The sequence below is a fragment of the Sparassis crispa genome, assembly GCF_003851025.1.
Source record: "Sparassis crispa DNA, contig_000013F, whole genome shotgun sequence".
Taxonomy (NCBI): domain Eukaryota; kingdom Fungi; phylum Basidiomycota; class Agaricomycetes; order Polyporales; family Sparassidaceae; genus Sparassis; species Sparassis crispa.
In genome coordinates, this window is record NW_020939760.1 from 44278 (window position 1) to 63166 (window position 18889).

Genomic DNA, 18889 nt, shown 5'->3' on the forward strand with positions numbered 1-18889 from the left:
CATGATATCCTTCGGTTTGTTATTACTATGATGGGGTGACCTTGTATCCAACACTGCTCTGCGCCTGCTCTAATTACTCTTCTTCGAGTTCTATCGTATTGCACACTGTATCTCTATTCTGAACAGATAATTGTTCCCTTTCCCGCGGTGATCGAGCAGGTCATTGTGATAAGATAAGATCTCGAGGCACTCCGCATTGAGTCCGAGTCAGTACTGGTGCACTTTGCTTGTGCCGTCCCGTTTCACAGATTCTGGAAGATGGTCGCACCACTATACACGACAGACTCTGGCCTGCTCTTCCACGCCGGTAAGATCCTCGTCCTCACAGTAGGTCTTCCGGCGCGGGGCAAGACCCACATATCGCGAGCCTTGGAGCGCTACCTGCGGTGGACTGGTGTGAAGACCCAAGTCATTTCTCTGGGCGACTACCGGCGCAAGGTATTGGGGGGTGCGCAGAAGCTTCCGCCAGACTATTTCACTCTAGGTATGTGCTGCATCTTCAGCCGAATAAAGCTGATCACCTGAATCACAGAAGGGAAGAAGAGCCCCGAGACGGTCGCCCTGCGGAAGACTGTCTTGGACGGCTGTGAAAAGCTCGTCTGGGACTTCTTCAATGCAGGAGGTCAGGTGGTCATCTATGATGCCAACAATGGCAGTCGCGAGCGGCGTCAGTACATTGCCGAGAAGTTCAGCGAGGTGGGGATTCATGTTGTCATGCTAGGCAAGTGGCAGGACTCCCCATAATGTGCTGCATATTTACGCGATTCCTTACAGAGTCGATATGTGATGATGAAGAAATTATTCTCTCAAATATCCGCAGTGTCAAGATCTCTTCTCCTGATGTATGCCACTGTCACTTATTACCGTGCGGTGTGTTCGAGCTAACTGCATACAGTACCGTGGGTGGGATCCAGAAAAGGCTGTTGCTGACTACTACGGTCGCATACGAGAACATGAAATTCATTATGAACCCGTGGAAGAGACGACGTGGCCTTTCATTCGTATCATGAATGTAAGCATAATATGCTTGTATTTTCTGGATAAACGGTGAGATTTGAACATGACAGGTGGGTGAGAAGATTATGGTCAATGTGAGAAGTCTCTCGCGATATGCATGTTTGTGTCAGACTCTCACCACGTCTTCAGAATATTCGTGGTTACTTGCAGGTGAGTGCCTCCACATCAATACACCTGGATGCTTAATAAATTCTTACATCGATTCTACAGACGAGGATAGTCTTCTTCCTGATGAATATCCACAACAGATTTAGGACGATTTACTTCGCCCGGGTTTGTATCTCTTGATACCGTCGGTCAAATGACTTCTGACCGGCTCCATGCTTATCACCTGGCAGTCCGGACAGTCTCTCATAGAACACTCCTACAAAGCTGACTCTGACCTCTCCCCTGCCGGCTGGGAATATGCCGAACGCCTCAAAGAATTCGTGCTCGAGAGACGAGTCAAGTCTCTGGAGCAAAGGGGAATTGATCCTACAACCCGTCGGCTGGTCGTGCGTACTCGTGTCACACTCACGGATACCTGCGTAGCATCTCACCCCATCTAGATCTGGACCTCCACCCGCCGCCGCTCGCACCACACAGCATGGCCGTTTCTCAGTACCCCAGAACACGACTCATCCCCGCCAGCGAGGGTGAAGGTTGTCGAGCGGCCGCAGATGTCTGAGATCAACCCCGGTGTCTGGGATGGCCTGTCTCCCGACCAGGTGCGGCGATACTACCCCGACGAGTGGGAGCGGTTCGCCAACGATCCGTATGCCTACCGGGCTCCCCGTGCAGAGAGCTACCATGACCTCTGCGGTACGTCCAGCTATTTTTGTGATATATATGGTAATGCTGATAATCCGCGCAGTCCGACTAGAGCCCACCCTCATTGAGCTCGAGCGCGAGCGCGAGGACCTCCTCATTGTCGGGCACGCGTCCGTCATCCGCTGCATGCTGGCGTATCTCATCGGCCTCCCCGCCTCGGAAATCCCTGCCATAGAGGTCGCTCGCGGAGACCTGCTCGAGGTCGTTCCCACCTCGTATGGCGTGTATAGCCAGGCTTACCACTTCTGGGACGGCCCTGGCAGGAGTGGCACAAATGGGGTAGGCAAAGACGATCAGAACTTCTACGAAAACTACGCGGAAGACACGCAAGGGAAGAGAAGGCCGGAGATAGAGGAGGCTACGATCGCATGAATTCTATAGCTACGTTGCTCAAGCTGGTAGTTGTAAACCATACATACCAGTCGCTGATACCGGTCTATTATTCTTGTAGAGCATGAATGGAGGAATATTATCATACTGAGACCGGGAGGACGTCGTCGAGATCACCGTCCCTGTTCTTCTCGCCTTTCTCATCCGAAATTCGACGATCTAGGATGTCCGAATCAAGGTCGTTCATACCCTCGTCGGAGACATTTAGTTCTTCAAACGTTATGGCTGCGCCATGGGAAGGAAAACACCAATTAAGGCCCCAATACACCAGGGCGGAGACTCCGAAGCCAGTGAAGAAGGCCAGCTGATAAATCCGTGTCGCGGCCAGAGGGACGCTGCGTCCGGCTGTATACATCCCCAACGTCGGTCAGTTGCAGCAAACGCATAATGATAGCGCTAATCCGTACTGGCGCCGGCGAAGCCCACAACGTTGATCAAAATCCCTGAAATATATGCAGCATACGCACTGTAGGTTTCTTTAATTCCAAGAGGCGAGATCATCGTTCAGACTACTCACCGGAAGTTGACACCAAAGGTGTACCAATACCAGCCGTCTCGGCTCGTCCGGTACAGATCCTTGATGCGGTAGTGTCCTTTCCGGATCACATAGTAGTCCGTGATCTGAGCGCGTCAGAGGTTGGGACTCAGTCATCAGGATACTGGAAACCTCCCACCATGACACCGGCGATAGAACTCAGAAAGACAGAATATGCTGAAAGATAGTTCGTGAAGCTGTTGCTGCTCTTCAAGAGGTTCCACGGAAGCATGCACATTCCTACGATGGCTGCTATGTAACCACCACGACGTATGTTCTGGGAGAGATGGTCAGCGTGCATTAAATTATCGTTGTCAGCACAGAATTTACAATGAAACGAGGGAAGAGCGCTGTGAGATCACATCCGGCACTGATCGAGTTAGCCGAGATGTTTGTTCTTCAGGCGAAACGTTAACGTATTAAAGAAAACCGAGCAAGATCGCGACATACCCTAGCTGAAAGGGGCAGAGGGAGAATGAGGGTCAACTCGATACAAGATGTCATTCAACTTACTTGAGCGATTATGAAGGACGCGGAAATGAACCAGACCTATATATATCGAATTTGAAACCAATGAACTAATGCGCGTATTGATAGTCCTTACCCCGAATCTTGTGGCATGCGAGGGATGGTCATCCAAAAACATCCCAAGTAGATTTATCGGTGACCAGATCGCCTCCCCATAGATCGCCTGCGACGAGGAACTAACGATGATTCCCAGAAAGCTCACAATTGAGAATCCCAGGGGCACTGTGATTAACTGCGGGAGAATGGCGTCGGACGGACGTCTCGACCGGGATGCAAAATCCGGAGCATTACTACACGATGTTCCTGGGATGATTAGCGGGTGAACAAAGTAAAGAAGGATGACGCACGTCACGAGGGTGGCCATGTTACTAACGCACGACATGATACTTGTTACCATTGCCCATCCCAACACTGAACCACGCAGCTGAGATGGCTGGTGAACTATCGGGCCTACACCGCGAGCTTTGACAATGCACCAAATAAAGAAACTGATACCGGCTACAGGGACGATAATAGCTTTGAGGGTGAACAAATGGCGGCTGTTTCACACAGTGAGCTGAGCCGTCACACCAAAGCACCGTTATTCGACCTACACTTTGTGAATGGGAATCCAGATCGCCGGAAGCGAGATAAGCCAGAACAAGAAAAAGCACATAAAATCTCGTGTATTCGTTCCCGAAGATGCAGGCATTGAGTTGTCTGTGATCGAGTCTCAGCATCTTTGGGAGTAGATCGGGAGTAGGTACCGCCGTACGGATATTGTTGACGCTTGGCCACATTGTTCTCAACATGACCAAGACACAACTGCCACCTATGCTGGCTTGGACACCGTACCAGATGCTGCATGATGTACGTCCATAAGTATATCGTGGTGACAGCGTTGGAACTACGAACCAAGCCATGGCGCCTCGGTTGAATACACACCAGAGGCTGCCCCACATTCCAAAGCTTGTGCGAGCGACGACAGGGAATGTGACGTGGAAGATCGCTCCAGGACGGGCGTTCAGAACGATGAAGGGAGCAACCACCCCGTATCCAACCCATACGGCGATCCAAGCTTGCCACCAGGAGAGCCCTAGCTGCACCATTGAGGAGGCGATCATCCACCTGGTTGAGGTGGTCAGCATGACTGGAGGCGAGTTCAAGGTATCTCAACTACGTATTAATATTGAAACTGTCCGCTATCCAACTGCGGACAAGATATCAGTTCGTGTCCATCGTGCGAAGCCCGCAGACACACAATGCGACGAAGTTCCACGTTCCCCATGTTCGTTTCTCGGGGCCGACAGGGGAAAGATCGTCGTTCTGAGTAACAATCAACTAAGAATCTTTGTGCGATCGAGATGATACTCACTACCAACAATGATTGTGCATACGTCAGATCTTTGTGGTGTGAGACCTCCAACGCTCGCACAACGCGCGACACGAGCTGCGAGGCGAAGAGCATAGTCTCAGTCGGCGTCCCTGTGTGAAAGAAGAGAGACTCGGCAGACGGGGCTTATCAGTTTGTACTCCATCCTCGTCAACCAACCTCTATCGTCTTCCACGACTGACATGTCGGCGCCAACTTTCGGAGTTTCCCATGTGCTTCCAATACGGGCATGCAGTGATCCGGTCGAGGAGATAAGCATATACGCTGAGTTAGGCGTTCCATAGAGATACAAGGTACAATACAAAGACATCACCTCGACGTCTTATAATACACAACCGCCTACGAGATGAACACCTTCCGCAATGCCGCGAAGCTACACGTCTCGCCGGTCCGAGGACAGATCACCACACCATCATGCTTCGCTGCCATATCCTCCAAAGCCTGAGAATAGCATCGTCAGCGAGAAACAACCAAGTATGAGGAGTAAATCACAGACCTCCTTCGAATAGACGTGACCATGGCCTGGGAAAGCCATGGGCATGTTGTCCGCATCCATAATCTTACCAGTGAGACGGCACACTATTGTCGAATTGAGGTGGTGGCTATATGGCACCTCCTCTGCGAGTCGGCCGAGGTTAGGGTCGCACACCGGACAATCGATGTTCTTGGTTTCTGGGTCATAACATGCGGGAAGCCGTAGCGATGCGAGCCCAGCATACATCGCGAGGTGGAGAAGGGGTTCGGTCGGTAGCGTGCTGAGATTGTAGATGGCGAGGCGGAACGACTGGACGAGTGTCGCCCAGCGTGAAGGGTCGTATAGGCGCTACATCGCAGACGATTCAAGTGTTCAGTGTCTTCCTGTCAGGAAGGGAGCTATAAAAATATGTACCTTGTACGGACCACATGTTGTTGTGGGTGGGAAGCACAGGAGCGCAGATGCTTGATGGATTTGCGCTAGATGTGTGTCTTGCCATGGGAGAAGATACTTCCTCGAATATGTGATTGCTTCCATGTTCTTTCGTGCTCTCGCAAGCTCAATATATTCCTGCAGACGTAGGTCAAACTCCAGCGGGTTCTGAAGATACTGTGAGCACGATTTCCCGATGGTGGCTGAAATGTGGCTCACCTTGAGCTTCCTCAAGGCAGATTTGTTCTCGCTGCACCATGCTAGCGCTTCCGTACAGCTTCGACATCCCAATGCCTCTTCAATGCGTCGTATATCCGAAAACAGATCAATGTCTACGAGTCTCTGCGAAAGCGAAAATGCACCAGGCATCAGGATCAACTCCAATCACGGCTATTGCAGTATTTATGCAGTTGCAGTGAGCTTTACCTCGATACCCTTCTCCTCCGCGAGCATTCTGGCCGTCTTCTCCTTGCCATTACGCAATGCCCAGTCGATCAGCCAGCGGTCCAATCGTGTGTCGGCCCATCGTGCGAACTCGGGGCTGTTACCAGACTGCATATCTTCGACGGCTGCAAGGTGCTGCAACCGCTCCCGCATGACGTTCTGCGTAGGAGCTCCAGCGGAGCTTTGCAAATCTGACAGCTGCGGCAGGAAAAAATGACAGTAAGCAATGAGTTACAGAATGCAGATTTTAGTTGCAACGCACCTTGCGACCGAGGTTCTCCACCCTGGTGATCATACCTTCGACCGTCTTCAATGCGTCATCTGGTATATTGCTCCTTGCCTTTGCGCGCTTCGCCAAGTCCGCAGAAATGGTTTGCACTGCGCCCAGCTCCTTTTCTATGTTCTTCTGCGATGTCCGGAAGACTTTGCGGTAATTCTCGTACGGAACCTGCTCATAGACGTAATGAGATCACGTACCAGCGAGGTCGTGATCCTACATTACCCGTGCAAATGGTTGCTCAAAGAGCATGATACCATCGATATTCAACTTGTTGTTACTCATTTGTGCGCGACGACAACTAGTAAGCGTTAAACTCCAGTGGCAGAATGACTACGAGTTTACCACGCTAGCACACGATAACCCCAGTCTAGATATGTGACTTCAACCACTCAAAAGTTGGGTTCACAGATAGGTATAACTGACAGGACTTCAGTACGCCGTCTCGCAGTCGGAGAAGATGTGAGCGGAGGGAGCCTAAGCGCTAGGAGCTGCCGCCCGCGTGCTCGACAAACTCCGCTCCGAGTCCGAAGGCAACACAGAGATTTCTATCTGTCCTTACTTACACAGCTTAGCCGCACCGTCTTCAACTTGTGTCAGAACAGGCTCTGTGGTCTTATGGCTGCATTCCAGATCCCAGGAACATAACAGTTGTACTCTGTCGGACGGTTTGAGAGCCGAAGGACGAGCGCATCTGCAAATCGTGACCGTTGCCGTGCCGCAATGTGATGTGATAGTGCTGCCGACGGTGGTCATTGCAACGATGCATGAGGACGCAGTTGGCTTTGTGGAGTTGGTGAGTGTGGCCAACTGATGTTTTGACCACCACCCACGCCGACTGCTCAGCAGAGTCAATGCCAGGATACGGTACTTCGGTGTCGAGGATGCTGCCCACACCCAGCTCCGAATGTCGAGATTCAGCTGGGCGGCAGGAGGCGTTACGCGTCAGGCTTACGTGCTCGTACTGGAAGGCACGAACGCAACTCCGAACTTGTGTCTCAACTCCCGTCGTCAGTGGTGAAATGAAACTCCTGCGATGAATGGTGTATCACCTCTGCGCTTGGCAGCGCGAGGTGTCCGTGTCTGGCTCGCATCTGGGCTCCATTCTCCGTTTTTGCTCGCTTTCTAGCATTGTGATACCCACTGCACAAAGACGTCCACAGACACTCGAAGAGAGCCTATCGAACGCTTATCCCTCGGAGCGCTGACGGGGACACTCGCCAGTGCTAGGCAGGTGTACGCAGGCTTGAGCAAGCTTTTTGTATTCTGGCTAAATCGAGAGGACAAGCTACAAGAAGCGACTGTGCATTTTTTTGCGGCATGATCCATTCATGATCACTCCTGTGGTTCCCATAGGCACTCGTCGAGACGGAGACTTAATGACCCCGACGAATTCTGCCGATTCCACCGCGGATCAATCCTTCCTCTTTTAAATGGTTATCTGCCTGGATCATTTCTGGAGAGGCGGTACCAGCGACTTTATACGCGGCTTTTGCCCTTGTAAGTTGGGGATTGTTAACGGACGCCCTCGCCTCTGCCGTGATAGCTCTTGATGTTTGCAAGCTCGCAAGGTAAGTAAATAATCGTTCAGTAATGATAAGAGTTCAATCTATGTTCTGCATAGGAACCCGCTGGATCATCAAATAACTAGCTTGTGATTTTGGCCATTTGTTGCTGTGAAAATATGCTAGCCATGTGGTGTGCATCACTGTGGACCAACGTGTGAAAGCTCCGCAAGACCGATGATCTCTTCTCGAGAAGCCTGACGGGGATCTCCTTTGCTATGTCGCGTGGTAAGTAAAAACTTGCAGTGATGCGTACTGCATTTTCGGTAAGCACAGCGTTGTTATGCCATTCTTGAAGTTGAAACGAATGGTGAAACGCTTGCGCTACGCAGTGTCGGTACTCGTCACTGAACGTCTCAAGGGAAGATATATACAGTATTGAGAAGGTCACCCGTGCGAAGGTTGAGACCATAGTGGTCGAACAAGTCGTATATCGGGGACCGTACCACTTCCCGCGAAAGAGCGGTGCTCTTTCGAAGCCCACCCGATGTGATCTTGGTATCGAGATCACATGCATTGAATCGCCTTCACCGATGAGCGCAACGTGAGCGCAAATGAAGTCAACAACGCCAATGCACGGCTTCTAAATGGATCTCACCCAGGCAAAACAGACAGTAATCGGATCCTCAACGGGCCGTTAAGCAGTTCAAGACGCCCAGGTTGTTCAAACCGGGATCACGGATTTATGGAATGATCCAAGCCCTTGAGCTTCTCGCATCTGCGCCTTCAGGTTCCTCATGCAACTATAATCTTCAAGAGGTCTGCCACACTAGGTATCTACAGACAGTGAGTCATTGGAAGAAAATTTCCGCCGCACCGACAGGAAACCTGGGGCTGTGTTACCGGAATCCACTGCGATGCACTGCAATGGACGTAGGAATATTGTAATTTTGCAATAGCGAGTAAAGACTGCAGCTGCGTTTCATGCATGCAGAGCGATTCTCGACCGGATATCGAGGAAAAAGGTACTTAACTACTCGTAGTCTTGATTCCCAGGTCTTTCACGCGAGCGCTCGTAGGATTTGACGAAACTACTGAGCCACACCATTCTTCAGTAATACGACGTTGAAAAGGAAACTTACGATACTGATGGTCCTATCGACGGCTCCAAGCCGCCCGGTCCTGGTCGAGAGGCAAGCTCATGTGAGGGACGGAATGAGAGAAGTCATCGTCGACAGTAAGTCGCTGATGAATAACATCGACTATCACGGGTCTGTCGATCCTCCGTTCGTCGACGACGGGAAGAGCCAGCCTGAGAACAACGCGTCAGGAAGTTCGATGTCCTGCAGTCTCACGAAAATAGGTGAACGGACAGTTACTGTCAGTTTGTGATTGATGGTAGGCAACTTGCTGGAATGAACACATGGCATGGTGGGCGTTCGGACGACTCTGGACGAGTAGGTGCTTGGGCGCTGATAGACTCAGCCACGTGGCGCTGATTCTGTTCCTGAAGCGGTAATCTCAGATGAGATCTACCAGACCGATCCACAAACCTGAAACTGCTCTGGCTTCGGTCTCAACAGAAATCCTTACAACCTTGCTACCTTCATGCAAATGACTCAGTGAGCCCCAGTCTCCGCCCCGGAGCTGTTCATCCAAGCGGTGATCGCTTCACTTTATGCAAAGCGCACAGAACAACCATCTCTTCGTTTGAGCTCGTGGCGGGCGGGGACATGGTGCGTATAATAAGGAGCGAAGAGTCTCCCCAAGCTGCAGCAATCTCCTCCAACTCAAGTTCTCTTCCAAGTCTTCAATACCAGTCTCAGTCTCAGAAGTCAGCCCCAATGAACCCTTTCACTCAAGGCGGATGGTCGGCCGGCAACGCGGGCAGCTCTGCTTGGAACCCGAGCATGGGGCCTCCGCCCTCGGTCTTTGGGGCACTTCCTTCTCTGGGGACGACCACGGCGCCGCGTTCAATACAGCCCGACAGCGTCACGTTCCAGTTCACGAACTTCAACACGACCATCTTGAATTGCTCTGTCGTTGGACCCCAGTCGCGTGTTGCCTACCGCATCGTTACCGAGGCCACCACGCCATCTTGCACCATATTCAAAGACAACGAGAGCCGCAATGTTGCAATGGTGCAGTGGCAGCCCAATGCGACTGTCGAGATTCGGAATGCGGCGCCCAAGCAGCGCGTCCGTGACTGGCTCAGCCTGTCGTCGGATCAAAAGTGCGTCAAATAGTCCGTTGATAATGACGAGATCCATACCGATTGATATCTCCTTTGCACAGAAAACGTAAAATGCAGGTTGGAGGCATCCAGTACGCGTGGTCTCCCATAGACGGCTTTATTTGTGTATGTTCACGTCCGCTTGGACTTCTGCTGCATCTTCACACTCGCCCCCCAGATGTACAAATCCCAAGCGACCGCGCCCCGCGTCCTTGCCCGCATCGCTCGAGGTGCCAACACGGTTCTCCTTGAACTTACCCAAGAAGCTCTGCAGCTGGGCCTACTAGAGCCCGCCATCGTCGCAACTGTGATGTTCATCTGCGGCCACAACATTGATTAATCGTCCTGCATCATCTTGTATCGCTAGAAATTTGCTCTCGTGTCGCCCTCGCGCCCATTGTATCGATTATTATTTGCTGTATCCTATCCTCGTCACTGTAGCATATTTAGTTGTTCCCGGACTACCTCACCTCCCGCATATTATTATTTAACCTGTAGCAGACTAGATCCCCGTTATTAATCACACACCTGGACTATTCTCAAGGAATGGAAATATGACAGGCTGAAGACGAATCCCTTGTCTTGGCGACGTGGGATAGTAGTAGGATATATTCTCTAGGAAGATCTGGAAGAATGCCGTCTTGTCAGTTGCAACTGTTTGGACCAAGATCCGCAAGCCATCCGCAGCGAAAGCAACGACACATCCATGAACTGCCTCGTTTCAAATACCATCAAACGACAGATACAATTCAAGGACAATCGTCCCTTCCTATGTGAAGTCAAAAAGCTACATCGAGGCAGACCTCATAATTCAAAGTTGGATAAAAACGCAGATAAATGCCACACGCAAGAGAAAGTGGTACCCGATCCTTAGGATATAGACACGCACTAGAAGGCGGGGACAGAGACTCAAGCAACCTCGATCGACCTCACGAATCTCTCCAGCGCCGCCATCTGTATATTACGCTGTCGGATGCCCTCGCTCATGAACGGTGAGCGGATCTGCGACTGGTGCTGCGGGTCAAACTCCCATTAGCGCTAACTCGGATCCGCACTGTCGATTAAATCAGATACGCACAATTGCAAAGGGCTTGACCTCGTCCAGCCGGCGGGTAAGCTCTGCAGTCATCTCCGCAAGGGCGGCCTTGTGTCGGGTATCAGAGCGGTCACGCAGCACGTCCGGCAAGATGCCAATCAGCTTCGGCACGCTATGTGCGAGCTGCTCCAGCTCACTCGCATCAGCGGCGTCTGCAGCAGCTCCAGCATCTGCAAGGCGCGCACGGAGCACTGGTAGCCGCGTCATTGCGTGCGCATAATCCATAAAGGCCTATGGAGAGTAGGAACTAAGAACGAATGTGAAAACCAGAGCAGCGACGAGTTGACTAACCTTGCCACGCACATGCCAACCATCCACAGGGTGGCCGATAAACTTCTTGAAGATTTCATTCAGCAGTGCGAAATCCTGGTGGATCACGGCATCCGGCGCTAGCGCGAGCACCGCGAGCTCGTGAGCCGCGTTGTACAGGCCAGCTCCGATGTAGAGTTCGTAGGCGCCGAAGACGTCATTATTGTCGAGGGCGTACACAGCCTGGTGTCGGGGATCAGTGCTGGCATCAAAAAAGGGCACGCCAAGGGTACATTACCTTCGCTTCGTGCACCCAGGCCATGGGAAGCTTTAGGCTACCAACAAGCCCACGGGTCGTCCAGTCATCCAGCTTTCCAGCGCATCGACCAAGCAGTGCTTTCACCGCTCTCGCTCGCCTGAAAAGCGATGTAAAATATCAAGCCGGCGTTCTGAGTCACAGTTACATACCCTGCGGAACCTTCGATATGCAGAAGGACAAACACTGCTTCCTGAATCATGCCCATTTGCTCCAGCTGTAGAGCATAACTATTTGCCAACAGGTCAGCACTTGGGCTATGACCTTCAATGGGCTCGTCATCGTCGCCGACCATCTCTGTCAGAACATCGCCCCCGGGTAATCCACGATCGGCGAAGTCGCGCACCCGGAGACAGCGGGACATAACAATGTACAGATGCCACGCGAGGCGATAGTCGATTGGGGATGCGCTAAAAGAGAATGGAGTAAGGATGGTGGAGAGGGAGCACACCGGATCCGCGAATAGTCTTATCAGAGAGAACAGCGCATCTGGCGGATTCGCAGAAGACGGGAGCTTCCACGGCGATGAGCGGGATTCCTGCTGTGCCTCCTCCGCGTACCACGGAACGGGCGCAGACACGACCGAAGTCGGCTCCTTCCACGACGCGTCATACGATTGGAACGCGTCCGCAACCGAAGCTTCCAGGGGTTGACCAAACCAGAGGTGTAGACCAAATGCGCGTTTCCAGCTAAGGCCCTCGGCGAGGTTGATATCAGGGCACTGCTCGACGCCGGTCCCTTTCGAGCCCTCAAGCGTGTCAACGATGCCCGCCAGCAATGCATAGACCTTTCGTACATTTTCACTGATGTGCGCGTCAACGCGCTCATCGCGCCACAGCGCGAGCTGCGACAGAAGGTCGTCCCTGAACTCCTCATCTCCCGGATACTGCGCGATCAACGACGCAAGCTTCACATTCCCACCCTCCATCGCGACCTCGCATGCCCTGTCCACTTGATTGCCCGTGAGCAGCATGAACACGACGTGCGCCCAGTCCGCCCCCGGGTTGTCCCGCAGGTCCGCATCGATGGACGACGAGATCGCCTCCTGCAGCCATTGCGAGAGGGCCGCCTTGCGACGGATAGTAGAGATCCGCGGTCGCACATCCGCGGTAATGGAATCCGCCAGGCGCAGACTGATGGGGTCAAACAGAGCGTGTCCGAGGCGGAACAAACACGCCTCGAAGGAGCGTTCGGTCGATGGGAACCGCGTCATTAGCGACGCAAAGGACATTGTACGCCGGGGATTCGCGAACGGTACGCCGTCCGCATCCGCCTGTATTGCTGTATATTCCAGATGATGACTGAGGAGCCGTGAGGCAAGCTCCGAGGCCTCGGTAGCCGGGACAGAGAACAGTGGGACGACGGTTTTTTGTACGACGGATGTATTTGCTGTGCCTTTGCTGTGTAGACAATTATAAGAGACAACTCAGAGAGGGACGAGAAACTCACGGAGTACTGTTCGGCCCACAGAGCTGCCCGAGATGAACGAGAGTGCCCCCAGGGCCCCATCCTACCCGGAACGACCGCCCAAAAGCCAGACCAGCATCCGCCACAAGACCCTCGCTGCCACTCACCGCCGAAGAGGAGCCATCAACACGCGAGTACTTCCTCGTGGGGCGGAATGGAGTCGGCTCGACGTCATGCGCAAAGGATGCTCGCTGCGATCGTCAGAGGCACATTTCGCATTAGAATCAACCTGTCTAACACACCTGTCGCGAATCTGCCCGGAGACCCTCTCCCTCCGAATCTCTGCTGTGCTTCCGCTGCAAGGTGGCCGAAAGCAAGTGTTTGCGGCGCGCGAGGGTCTGCGCCTGCTGCCTCATCGCAGCCTCTTCCTCTGGTACCCGAAAGAGAGACGTCTGCATGACGTGCATTTTTTGCGCGTCCACACCGAGCTGCCGGGCCCAAGGAATGAGCGTCGGGTCGTTCATCGGCCCTCTGGGCATCGACTTGCGAGGCGGGTTCTTGGAAGGTGCTGCTTCACTATCGCTCATGTCCTCATCTTCAGATATAGACTGCAGTGCACGGCTGGACTTGCGCGACGCCACGGTCGGCATCAGTTCGTCTTCGTGTATGGAGCCTTCTGACTCCGAGCGAGCGTCCTCGTCCATGTCAGTGGGAGCCGGTGGCAGCTCGTCAGCGGATACGCTTGATACTGAAAGATGATCGTCCTCTTCATCCTCGCTGTCTGTGGTGTACGCTCTGAAGCGCATTATTTTGGAGGTAAGTGGTGTCGTATGGCTATCGGCGCATCAAACGGGCGGAATTCTCAGCGCGTTCTTGGTAGGCAAATCAGAAAAGTAGTTGGGCAAAACCGACAGATGGTGATTCCTACTGTTGTACAGGACAATCTCCAACAGCTGGTGAGATCCGGGAGGTTGGCTGCGTGGCGTATGAAGAAAAGTTATGTTTAGCGCCGGTGGGCCAAGGCGCCCGTGGTAAGGGCGTGACAGCACTCAAGAAGTCTCGTGATGGTCACGCGTTTTCTCAGTCACGCTACATTGGCTACCTCAACAATCATGGCAGATCATGTCTCTCCTCGCGTCAATTCTGCTCGCCTTGCAGATCACATTAAACAAACTGTCAGGTTGACATGCAAGACCCTCAGGGCATGATTCATTTCGTTCGCAGGGATATACACGATCTGATCTTTGAAGCAATAGTTCAAAGGTGACACCGCGATTGTGCAAGCGAGCGACGGCGGAGAGGTTGAGATCAAGCTGCTCAGGGTACGTTGCAGATGATTTGTTGCGCTCGTCGTTCACTCCATGTCCCAATACCAGGAAGCGAACATGACGAAACAGTACGTCGAGGTCATTGGCCAGGTCGTCGACGCGTCGACGATCAGGATGATGTCGTGCATCAACCTCGGCGATGAACTTGGTATGAGTTCTACATTTTCGGTCGTTGAATAGCATGTGATGTCGCGTCGCATCTAGATATGAACCTCGTCAACGACGTCGTCGAGGTGTGGCATGACCCGAAATTCTCGAGAATGTTCTGATCGTCCATACTTCCCAGCTTGCATCAGTACTGCACTTTATTTATCGTTACACATCGGCCTTCACATGTACGACACTGACAATTTTATCACGGTCTCCAATATCGTAACGAATGTGCATTACCAGACAGCTACAGCAAGTCCGCTCTAGAATATGCACGATCAAACGAACGAACCGTCGTACAGCTACAAAAAATTACACCAAGAAGTAGCTAAATAGTCGCACAACAGTGTCCAAATATGTTTAGCAACGCAAAGAGATCGATAGACTCAGTTGTTTGCAGTCGCGTTCGTAGCATTCCCGCCATAGAACACTAAGGGTCGGATGCATCGTCAGCGAGAAGTTGAGTGGAAAACAAGCCGTGACTTACAGTAGTTCGAAGTGTACTTGACGGAAATGTTCTGGCTCTGGCCGTAAGAACACTGCTCATGGAGCGTTCAGCAGGTTGAACTGCTCGAATTGGATAACGGTGAACTCACCGTTGAAGGAGGCTGGCCACCGATAGTGTTGAGCCGGAAGACCGTGCTCGCAATATCGCCCTCGACCCTGGTGACCTCGAGCCATGTAATATCTAGCGTGCTGTTATCCGGCGAGGGCAACGTGCCGTTGGCCTTCGCGATGACGAACGCGTTGGAGACGCCCTCAAAAAAGCCTGACGACGTAAAGTCCCACTTGGGGCTCAAGCCACTGCCGGTGACAGGGTTCGGCACGAAGTAGTGCTGCGCAAGCACCTCGGGCGGGTTCGCGAAATGCAGGATGTCGATGATGTCGAGGATTGTGAAGCCATCGTCGAGCGAGGTCCAGGCGTTGTAGAGCATGTTCGGGAGCGACTGGAAGAAGGACTCGTTTACGACGCAGGATACGTCGAACAACTCCGCCACCGCGCCGACATTTCTGTCAAAGGACTGCCGTCAATAACAAAAGGGGAAGTGTGAATAGGACTCACGTGAAAGTGTTGGACGAGGAACAGGTGTAATTTTGCACACCGAAGGCGAGGCCGATGTGGGATGGGCTCACGGCTGGCGGTATGACCAGTTGTGTCTGGTTCGAGGGAAGGCTAGGGATATACGACGAGATGTCACAACCGGCCGAGGGGGTCCCAAGGAAAGACGATGCTCCGCTGGCGAAGAGTGCGCGAGTGGCATGAGAGAGGCCGAGGGCGACCATTGTTATGGATGATTAATCGGGGGAAGGGAAGGTTGGCCGTAGAAGCAAAAAGCTGAGTATCGACGACGGTTATTCGCGCGGCTTATATGTGCGCGTCGGGATGGGCGCCGCAGACAATTGTGGTGAGACACGCCTCAAGGGGGCGCGGCGCATGTATTGTTAGGGACGCACCGCCATTCTTCTCCAAACAGCGAATACATAACCGCGCCTTATTCGACATCCCCTTTCGGCGAGGCGCCGATTGGTTCGGCTACATTCAGTGGCTACTAGCGCCAGCTGAAACTTCGGGCATTCGTGATTCACTCCACTATACTCGCCTTCAAAAAGACGTACGCTGCGCAGTGCCGCTCAACGACCTCAGACTGGACGAAATTGCCATATTCCACGATCAGCAGTTGACTTGCAATATACGCTGAAATTGAAGTGGGGAGTTGACACGCTCGTACTCAACGCTACTGACGCCATGCGGTTTGAACCGATGTCATGGATTCCATGGCAACGTCCTGGCCTATTTAGAACATGCGAAGGGCGTCTGAGAGTGTACGAATAGGGGCCGATGTGAAACAAGTACTTACTTACACTTTTTTAAGTACTTACTGTACTCAACTCGTCGTGCAATCCAGTCGAGCGTGAGGCGCGTAGCTCGCAGCGTTTGAGTGGAGCCATATTCAAATTTATGGCAGGCAAATGGCAGGCCAAATAGAGCCAAAGAAGCCGCGGTCTTCCCTCCCGCTGCCAGCCTGAGCTGAGCGCACAGTATTGTTTCGTCACACCTGTCAGCCAGTGCGAATTGCCTTCATATACTGTTGGTGTTTGGAGGACCAATCTGCATCTCAGATCGATGATCTGACGCTTCGGTATCCTGTTCTCTTCACAGATGTACTTGGACTCTGAAGTCTCTCCGACGTTGGCGCGGTAGAACTGACGGAATCTGGTGTAGGAGCAACTGGATCACTGATTGAAGATCAACACTCTTTCTAGTGAGTATCTCCAGTCTCAGTGTCGTAGCAGCGGAAAACTTAGTTTCCCTCCTGTATTGCGGTGTAGTATCCACAAATTCCGTAACATACCAGTCGCGATGCCCAGTGCGCCCGGCATCCTGCTTAAACTCTTCATCCTCCCAATCATCCTCAGCATCCTCGTCTTCCCCTTCCAGTCCAACGTACATATTTTGTTTCCTCGCGAATCAAAGCCTCCACGTTTCCTGCTGCTCACGGCTCACCCGGATGACGAGTGCATGTTCTTTGCGCCTACTCTACTTGGGCTGCTTGCGGTCCACAGCGATCCTGAGGTGTATTCATTGTGCCTCTCCGTGGGCAATGCGGACGGCTTAGGAGCGATACGAAGAAACGAGCTTCAACGAAGTCTGGATATCCTGGGCGTGCCAGGAGGGAGACGATGGGCCCTTGATAGACCGTACAGTGATATCATCATGCATGTATTCGCACGTCTCAGACATTGTTTTCCCGCATATAGCGATTTACAGGATAATATCTCCATACAATGGGATTACGGTGCTCTTGCACAGGCTATTCTGCCGTATATTCTTGAACACAACATAACCACGGTGCGTCTTGCTCTGAATTCATCCTGCCCTTTGCCCTGAGGTTGGCGCAGATCCTTACGTTCGATTATCATGGCGTCTCCTCACACCCAAACCACATATCGCTACCATACGGTGCAACGCAATTAATTACTTCCCTATATTCGTCGCCAGACACATATGGAGGTGCTCCGCGCCTCTTCTCGCTCGTCACAACGTCGCTGTTCAATAAATACACTGGTCCGCTTGCGCCCACCCTCGTCAGACTCAGGATATTGTCTGCACTAGTGCTAGACCACTTAGTACCAGACAATGGCCTGGGCACTTATGGGAACTCGTCTGTTTTCATATCAGGCATCTCCGGGTACAAGGCTGCACTACATGCCATGATGCAGCACCGATCCCAATTGGTGTGGTTCCGATGGCTCTACGTCGCGTTCTCGCGATACATGTGGACCAATGAATGGATCGAGATTACACCATGCTGCGTTGAACCAGTACCAGCTGCAGGCGACAAGTAGTAATTAATTTGACTTATAGATATACCATTGTGAGCATCATTGTGAGAGGCCTACGTGATGTGTGCTGTTCTTCGTCCCTGATATGAGGCTCGCTATCCAGTTTCTGAGCCAGTTCACTCCATATCCGTCGATCTTTGGGGTACCTGTGGTGCGGGACGTACCGCGAGACCACCAGCTTCCAATGCGTGTGCGGAATGACGACGCTATAGGCCAATAGAAATAACCCATTATTCCCCTGCATGACACTGCGAGTTCAACCTCGATGAGTAGGCTGCACGAAGCAAGGACGTACCATATGAATGGTCCGATAATTTGCTCTCGCGCTGTGTACCAGATAACAGGACCCCACTGTATATGGATCACTTCTCCAGGCGAACTCGGCGCGTCGGTACTTCCAGCAACTTCATCCTCTACGTGCCAACCCTCTACCGCTTTACCCTTCCCCTTGCGGTCACGGAGCGGCTCCTCAGCCGACTTGCGCTCGACGCGCACGTACGGCGCGACAAGTCGCAGATAACTTTGTTCAAAGCGAAGGTCGGGAAGGGGGACGACGCGGCGGTGCGGTGCATGATGGTCTTCCACGACACGTTCCTCCTCGATAGACTGTCGGAGATACTCGTAGTAGATCCTGTCCATGTCCTCCTTGCTGTGGCCTGCAGCAGGCTTCGCGGATGGCATGGCTGTGAACGGCGCTGAACGACTAAGGCTCTGAACGCTTGCCGAGGATGCGTTCACCGAGTCACATGACCTTATACCATCTATATCAAACTGTGCCGGATGCCTTCATGACACAAGACTTGCAAATTTTCTGGCCGGTCTTCACCCAAAGTTCTGGACTAAGCCAGGAGACATTTCCCTGCAGGGGGGTGCACAAGGCTGATGTGTTTGCATTCTTGGCCTCTCAAGGATCTATATACAGTCACCTGCTCAGTTATACACCAAAAATTAAAAAAATTACCATGCTTCTTCATGAGCAA

The 18889-nt window shown here is 52.5% G+C and overlaps 9 protein-coding genes across 9 annotated transcripts; 4 read left to right on the top strand and 5 right to left on the bottom strand.

Annotated features, from left to right (window-relative positions):
* Positions 1–258: 258 nt before the first annotated feature.
* SCP_1400190 (Putative 6-phosphofructo-2-kinase/fructose-2,6-bisphosphatase) lies at positions 259–2199 on the top strand (the record flags this gene model as incomplete). Its single annotated transcript, XM_027763726.1, has 10 exons — positions 259–484; positions 533–721; positions 775–842; positions 896–1012; positions 1068–1091; positions 1147–1167; positions 1228–1290; positions 1356–1511; positions 1566–1818; positions 1871–2199. 10 exons carry the CDS (start codon positions 259–261, stop codon positions 2197–2199), a joined length of 1446 nt encoding a protein of 481 aa, XP_027619527.1.
* A 100-nt stretch (positions 2200–2299) lies between these two features.
* Positions 2300–4797, bottom strand: SCP_1400200 (Uncharacterized permease; the record flags this gene model as incomplete). Its single annotated transcript, XM_027763727.1, has 16 exons — positions 2300–2562; positions 2625–2683; positions 2735–2838; positions 2892–3029; positions 3083–3149; positions 3203–3207; positions 3266–3301; positions 3357–3570; positions 3628–3819; positions 3874–3979; positions 4035–4120; positions 4175–4387; positions 4440–4469; positions 4521–4585; positions 4635–4709; positions 4774–4797. The coding sequence occupies 16 exons, from the start codon at positions 4795–4797 to the stop codon at positions 2300–2302; spliced, it is 1677 nt and encodes a 558-aa protein (XP_027619528.1).
* A 194-nt stretch (positions 4798–4991) lies between these two features.
* On the bottom strand, positions 4992–6565 carry SCP_1400210 (Protein fyv10; the record flags this gene model as incomplete). The annotated part of the gene is made up of 7 exons (XM_027763728.1): positions 4992–5093; positions 5149–5475; positions 5542–5727; positions 5779–5901; positions 5986–6201; positions 6266–6451; positions 6506–6565. 7 exons carry the CDS (start codon positions 6563–6565, stop codon positions 4992–4994), a joined length of 1200 nt encoding a protein of 399 aa, XP_027619529.1.
* A 3064-nt stretch (positions 6566–9629) lies between these two features.
* On the top strand, positions 9630–10358 carry SCP_1400220 (hypothetical protein; the record flags this gene model as incomplete). Its single annotated transcript, XM_027763729.1, has 3 exons — positions 9630–10018; positions 10081–10144; positions 10197–10358. 3 exons carry the CDS (start codon positions 9630–9632, stop codon positions 10356–10358), a joined length of 615 nt encoding a protein of 204 aa, XP_027619530.1.
* Positions 10359–10927: 569 nt separating this feature from the next.
* On the bottom strand, positions 10928–13892 carry SCP_1400230 (predicted protein; the record flags this gene model as incomplete). The annotated part of the gene is made up of 7 exons (XM_027763730.1): positions 10928–11032; positions 11097–11345; positions 11406–11606; positions 11662–11779; positions 11832–13079; positions 13129–13337; positions 13389–13892. 7 exons carry the CDS (start codon positions 13890–13892, stop codon positions 10928–10930), a joined length of 2634 nt encoding a protein of 877 aa, XP_027619531.1.
* A 306-nt stretch (positions 13893–14198) lies between these two features.
* SCP_1400240 (hypothetical protein) lies at positions 14199–14896 on the top strand (the record flags this gene model as incomplete). Its single annotated transcript, XM_027763731.1, has 6 exons — positions 14199–14288; positions 14343–14408; positions 14463–14562; positions 14619–14647; positions 14701–14749; positions 14808–14896. The coding sequence occupies 6 exons, from the start codon at positions 14199–14201 to the stop codon at positions 14894–14896; spliced, it is 423 nt and encodes a 140-aa protein (XP_027619532.1).
* A 54-nt stretch (positions 14897–14950) lies between these two features.
* SCP_1400250 (hypothetical protein) lies at positions 14951–15848 on the bottom strand (the record flags this gene model as incomplete). Its single annotated transcript, XM_027763732.1, has 4 exons — positions 14951–14994; positions 15052–15103; positions 15161–15575; positions 15628–15848. 4 exons carry the CDS (start codon positions 15846–15848, stop codon positions 14951–14953), a joined length of 732 nt encoding a protein of 243 aa, XP_027619533.1.
* A 1078-nt stretch (positions 15849–16926) lies between these two features.
* On the top strand, positions 16927–17912 carry SCP_1400260 (Probable N-acetylglucosaminyl-phosphatidylinositol de-N-acetylase; the record flags this gene model as incomplete). Its single annotated transcript, XM_027763733.1, has 3 exons — positions 16927–17264; positions 17325–17415; positions 17466–17912. The coding sequence occupies 3 exons, from the start codon at positions 16927–16929 to the stop codon at positions 17910–17912; spliced, it is 876 nt and encodes a 291-aa protein (XP_027619534.1).
* Positions 17913–17948: 36 nt separating this feature from the next.
* On the bottom strand, positions 17949–18590 carry SCP_1400270 (hypothetical protein; the record flags this gene model as incomplete). Its single annotated transcript, XM_027763734.1, has 2 exons — positions 17949–18147; positions 18205–18590. The coding sequence occupies 2 exons, from the start codon at positions 18588–18590 to the stop codon at positions 17949–17951; spliced, it is 585 nt and encodes a 194-aa protein (XP_027619535.1).
* Positions 18591–18889: the final 299 nt, after the last annotated feature.